The 5,544-nt window shown below is 35.9% G+C and overlaps 1 protein-coding gene across 1 annotated transcript; it reads right to left on the bottom strand.

Moving 5' to 3' along the window:
• On the bottom strand, positions 1-4,811 carry LOC131800707 (rab5 GDP/GTP exchange factor-like). Its single transcript, XM_059118382.1, has 7 exons — positions 4,170-4,811; positions 3,856-4,110; positions 2,827-3,139; positions 2,604-2,761; positions 2,280-2,536; positions 1,973-2,215; positions 1-1,132 (listed from the first exon to the last, which is right to left on the bottom strand). The coding sequence occupies exons 1-7, from the start codon at positions 4,306-4,308 to the stop codon at positions 113-115; spliced, it is 2,385 nt and encodes a 794-aa protein (XP_058974365.1). The 5' UTR covers positions 4,309-4,811; the 3' UTR covers positions 1-112.
• Between the last annotated feature and the right edge of the window lie 733 nt (positions 4,812-5,544).

The following is a 5,544-nucleotide window of genomic DNA, read 5'->3' as shown; positions in this document are numbered from 1 at the left end:
TCCAATATAAAACAAGGCAAAATTTAGAAAAAGGAAAAAAATGTACAATTTAAGGTCTTCTCATTATAAATGGGTAACAAATTTTAGTTCCTGATCATTGTATCATTATCAGCTATTTTGGTTTGTTGTCCATTGAGGTTGACGAATCGGCATCTGTATTGCTAACACTATGATTGAGGGAGCTAAAATCACCGGTATTACATGAGATTGAGGGTATTTCAAAGGAAGAGAAACCACGATAGTCGGTAACCATGGGTTTGAGGGGTGACGGCAAACGTGATTCATTGGCTGGCGAATCATCCAGCAAGCTTGGAGGATCTGCTAAATTTATGGATATTTCATGTTTAATACGCTGTTGTTGATCGTTTGGTCCATCGAGTGGAAATTCAACTGGAAATCGCGGTGTAGATGCAAGACATGTTGGCCTATCGCTTACAAATGACGATGCTGTTAGCCCCGTGGTCTCGGCCAATGGATCGAATTCAGCTAAATTCATTTTTACATCTTCCGTTGTACTATTGTCATTACTGTGATCGGACAGATCAAAATCATAATTGATGTTTGTAAGACCACCACGAAATTCCGCGGTTAATAATAGATCATCTGTAGAGTCGTTAGTCTCATCATGCATCCTTATATGCTGTTCGTCAAAGGGAGTGTAATTGAAGATGGGTGAAGCAAACAGAAGATCCACATTAGTTGGATTAGCACCTGCCGTTGGTGGTAGCGGCGACAAACGTCCCGGCATTTTTGCAATATTCTCATTATCTGTAGCACTTAAATAATGACTTTGAGTTGAAGTCTGCAGGAGGCTATCATCCGTTGAGATACCCTTTTTAGGAGAGCTACTGGTTTCCACTCTTTGTGGTGTCAACGGTAAAGGCAACACTTTGGAATTCAAATGTTTGTCGCGTGAAGTTGAGGTTGTCGATAATTTGTTGCTATTATCCATTGCGGAGATTAAGTTGTATTGATAGTGGCCACCTAACACCCGCGCTATTTGTTGTAATTGCTCTTGATCTCGTTCCAAATGGGCCCTTGCTTTGGGTATCAGAAATTCCGGAGTTTTTATATCCAATATTGTGAGGGGAGCTTTGGCCAATACCGCTTCAACTTTATTGGTTATTTCAAGCTGGAAGGAAAAAACAAGAATTTTTAACGTATTTTAAACTTATTAATATTTTCTACCCTACGACAAGATATTTGACATCCCTGATGGCAAAAGTTGCACTCACAGAGAGCCGCCAGATTACAAACTTCCCAATGGCCATCTACTAAATAGAACTTCACAATTTTACGCTAAATGACTGCAACTCAATTAACTAATAAAATTGGGAGCTCTACAAGGTGACCTGATTGTCCAACTATATTTAAAACATGTTGACTTATTGGTAGAAAGAACTAAAATTGGTTCAACTAACTACACAGTCATGCTGCAATATTATTAAAAAAGAATCTGTAAATATTCTAAGCACATTCACACTAATCTCTTTTTTTTTGAATGACTTGCCCGTCTGACTCAGGTAATGCTTTTTTTAACACCTTCTTGGTGATAGTGTGAGTGACACAAATTTCGCTATTACTTTAACAGAATTACTAGGTGTCCTTTGTATTGACCATTTGTACTTTTATCGGAACAACATATTTTTGATTTTATTTAACCTGATTGTTTGTCAGAATCTGCGATTGGCATATACACTTAGATGAGTTTCCTTATCGTCGCCTTATCCTAATATCCGCCTAAAGAGTTTGGAGGGGAAAACAACGCTAAAGGAGCATTGAGGCGTCTCTTGCAGTCGGGCATTTATGGTCTTGGCAATGTTTTTTTAAAGCTGTTCTCGTAATATATTAAAATGTTCTCTTATTTAATATACTTTCTATTTCTCAAATGCATATACATTCTCTGTGCCCTTCTGAACTTATTTTCCTTTTTAAAACTGATATTGCCTTAAAGTAATAAATTCATAATTACCTGAAACTCTTTCAAATCCTCATTGAATTGAGCTATACCCTTGCTAATATTTTGATTGCGTGTATTTAACATTTCCATGCGTTTCATATTCTCCGAAATCAAATGTAAACTTTCACAAGCCATTAATGCACTTTCCCATGGTGTACTATATGGCTTGGAGCCGGACATTAACATGTCAAATTCTTCTTGGTCCATGCTCAAACTTTGAGCAGTTAGATTTTCAATAAACGAAATGGCACAACACTAAAAAAAAGGATCAAAAGTGAATACAAAAATAAAAAAAATATAAAATCAAAGGTGTTCTTACCAAGTTTGTAAAATAGTAACCACCCTCGCCACTCATTAAACGTGAGGCATTTGTGAAACGTGTCACAAAATTAATATTGCTATGTAAACGTACAGGATTGGCCTTAAGAACTACAAAAATTAAAGCTGGTAAAAATTCATCGGCACTTGCTGGTCCACCCACAGAGTGTTTGAGCAATTCAAAAATGTGACGGCAACAACGCACAGTGCACTCAAGTTTCTCTTGCGGTGAATAGAATGAATCGATGCCGACAAGTTCTGAAAGAAAAAGTAGTCCGGAAAATATTAATTCGAAAACAATATTACAAAAATAATTGAATTTTACCAGTTATTGCATTATAAACCAATTCCCTAGACTCGGCATTTACTTCATCGATGCAACAGGCCAGGTGTTTGGCTGTTATCCAGCTTAGTTGCCGTATACGTTTTTGGATTTTCACATCATTCTCTTCATCGCTGGTAAAGTATGGACTAAAAAGGAATCTAAGCAGCAAGATATTAATAAAAAAAATGCTTCACCACAATGTGAATAAGATATTCCAACTTACTTGTGATTCCTAGTCATCACCACCTTTTCGAAAAAATCAATTGTCATCTCTCTATCCTCATTTGTGGCAATTTGAAAACTTTCATCATTGTGTACCAAATCGGAAAATTTACTATAGGCATTTTGTACCAATTCGGATAATTCATCGATATTTTTGGTGTTATTACCTTGTAAATATGAGCGTATCTCATAGTCAAGGTGTTGAATTTCGTTTTTCAACTTCGCCCGGCCATCATCGGGTATACGCAATTGACGTAATTTCAAAATGAATTGAGCTTCGGTTGGATCAGGAACATAATCTTTGTGATGATGGCCTATTGTATTTAGAAATTAAGAAACCAATAAGAATATTAATTCAAAATTGGTAGGTCAAATTGACACCACAATCTGGGTAACAGTAACGCCCATTTGGGCGTTATACAAATGTAAATTAGAAATTATTAGACAATTTTTATGTTTCTGTTTCTCAGAAGCTTTTAAATTTGAACTACCAATGATATGGTGTTTTAAGTTTCCTTAAAAAATTTAATTTATACCAAAACTGAAGAAATATTTTGATCCTAATATGTCACGATATTCCTAGCTAAGAGGTATTCGTTCCCATACTCGGGTCAGGAACTGACAATTTACTCTACGCTGCAATAATAAAATGACTTCTAAAATAAGCTTATTATTATTCTTTTATCATTTAAATAAACGCATTATGACTAACTCTTCCAAGAAAATCTTATTCAACCCTTGCTCAACTAAAGAACAAGACTGGTTTTGTTGAGAATAAATTTCCTCTTATCTAGTTCTTTTCTCCACAAGTCTTTCCTATCGTGGCCCAGATATTTATAATGCCACTGTCAAGTGGCATCATCACTTCCGTGTAATTGTTGTTTTATGAAGTCTGTTTTCTTGAGATTACATGAAATAAATGGTCTCGCTTGGTGGCTGGCAATTATTGATAATTCCAAAAAATAAAAAACTTGTGTCGCTTACATTCTGGTAAACGTTATGCGTGTGACACACAAACACAGAGACTTACTTCGTTGCTGTTGTTGGCGTGAATGTTTTTTCGATGATTGACTGCTGGGTTGTAGGGTCAAAGATTTTACCAGCGATGGCACCAAAGATTTCTTTTTCGTCATGGTATTGCTAATATTTTCAACCGGTGTTTCCGATTTCTTTTGATGTCCACTTGAAGTTGATTTAGGTTGATGTCTAGGTGAAACCGATATACCATCATGACGTTGACCACCTGTCACCGATGATGTTGGGGATGCTGTTCTCACTTGGTCCACTGAAAAATAGCTAAAATTAATATGTGAAGTCATGAAACTCTTTTTTGGCAGTACATACATTTTTTCCTCTGCTCGTTACGTTCGCGAAAACACTTGGAACATAAACCCTCAAATTGATAGTAACCATAAAAGCCACAACCATTCCTGCACTTGAGGTCCTGTTGTGGCATACGTAATTGCACCTTAGTGTTGGACATGATTAGTCGTATTCTTTGTCAAAGTTGCGTTGTTATATTATCTGTTTTTCTTATGCCTGTTTCACTTTTGTATCTCTATTATTGCCTTAAATCACACATTTAATTCTTGCGAAACATATTGAGTTTTCCAGTTGTTATTGGATTATCGGTTTGGAACACACCCGTGCGGCCAAGATTTTCTTCATCGTATGCAGACAACGAAGTTGATTGATTTTTTTTCAACGACGGCAGTTGCCAGTCGTTGACTAACGGCGGCGACGTCATTATTTTCTTTGACTAGCGGCCACAATTTTCCTGTCATTACAGTCACCAAAAATGAGAATTTACTGGGCTCCATTGACAATTTATCTAATAGAGCTGACACCAACACAAGAGCAATGAGTTTTTGCAATATACCATAACAAAAGATTTATTAAAACTCGTTTGTTTCCAACTCTTATCGCAACTCCTAAATGAAAAATATTCCAAAATAGTCAAATAAGGAATGAGAAAGACAAAACACAAGGCCGGATAAAGTGTAAACAAAAAACAAATTTTTCTGTTGTTTGTTTACGAATGAGACGAATGAAACACAATCGCTGGAAATTAGCCACGAAAGTGGTTCAATTGAAGAGTTCACTAAAATGAATAAGTGAACTAGATAAAATGGGGGGTTGTATTAGGGTGATTTATTGAGAACTGGAAAAAGCAATATCAATGAAACTATATATTTGTACAAATAATTTTGTTACGCCGCTTCACTAGTTTTTGTTAATGGACAATTCATAACTCCCGAATTGAAGTTCGCGATATCTTTTGCATTAAATATTCTTTGTGTTCCTCTGACCTATGAATATATCTCTAATCAAGTCTATGAAAAGGCTCTACTAACAAATTCTTTTTTGTGATTAGATTTAAAATTGGAAAATAGTTGTAATTTTGGGCAAAACATTGAAATAAAACCATCATAACTGTAGTGCAAGCAATAAATGAAGTCAGTTGAGTCAATTTTATCATTCTCCGTCTCCGATGAAGTAAGGGTGAAAATACATAAAACGCTTTTTTGACTGGCTTTTACGTAAAGGAACAAAGGAGTTTTAGATTGACTTAGTTCGATTTTGGTCCTAGGCTACTTTGTTCTTTTCCGAAGAAGCCAGACGATGACATAAGCCAGTCAGCAGCCGATGACTTAAGCGTGTTATGCATTCTCGCCTTAATATAGCAATCGCTGTTGCAAATATGTGGACATCAACATTT

The sequence above is a fragment of the Musca domestica genome, unplaced genomic scaffold (genome assembly GCF_030504385.1).
Source record: "Musca domestica strain aabys unplaced genomic scaffold, Musca_domestica.polishedcontigs.V.1.1 124, whole genome shotgun sequence".
NCBI classification, from domain to species: Eukaryota; Metazoa; Arthropoda; class Insecta; order Diptera; family Muscidae; genus Musca; species Musca domestica.
Note: the sequence above shows the minus strand (reverse complement) of the source record. Positions and strands in the feature narration are given on the sequence as shown.

Excerpts from the sequence above, each read along its gene's own strand:
- LOC131800707 (XM_059118382.1), bottom strand. The coding sequence starts at position 4,308 with ATGTCCAACACTAAGGTGCAATTACGTATGCCACAACAGGACCTCAAG. Across the intron at positions 2,762-2,826 it reads GTGATGACTAGGAATCACAA|ATTCCTTTTTAGTCCATACT; the intron begins GTAAGTTGGAAT and ends CTTGCTGCTTAG. Across the intron at positions 2,537-2,603 it reads GGTTTATAATGCAATAACTG|AACTTGTCGGCATCGATTCA; the intron begins GTAAAATTCAAT and ends TTTTTCTTTCAG.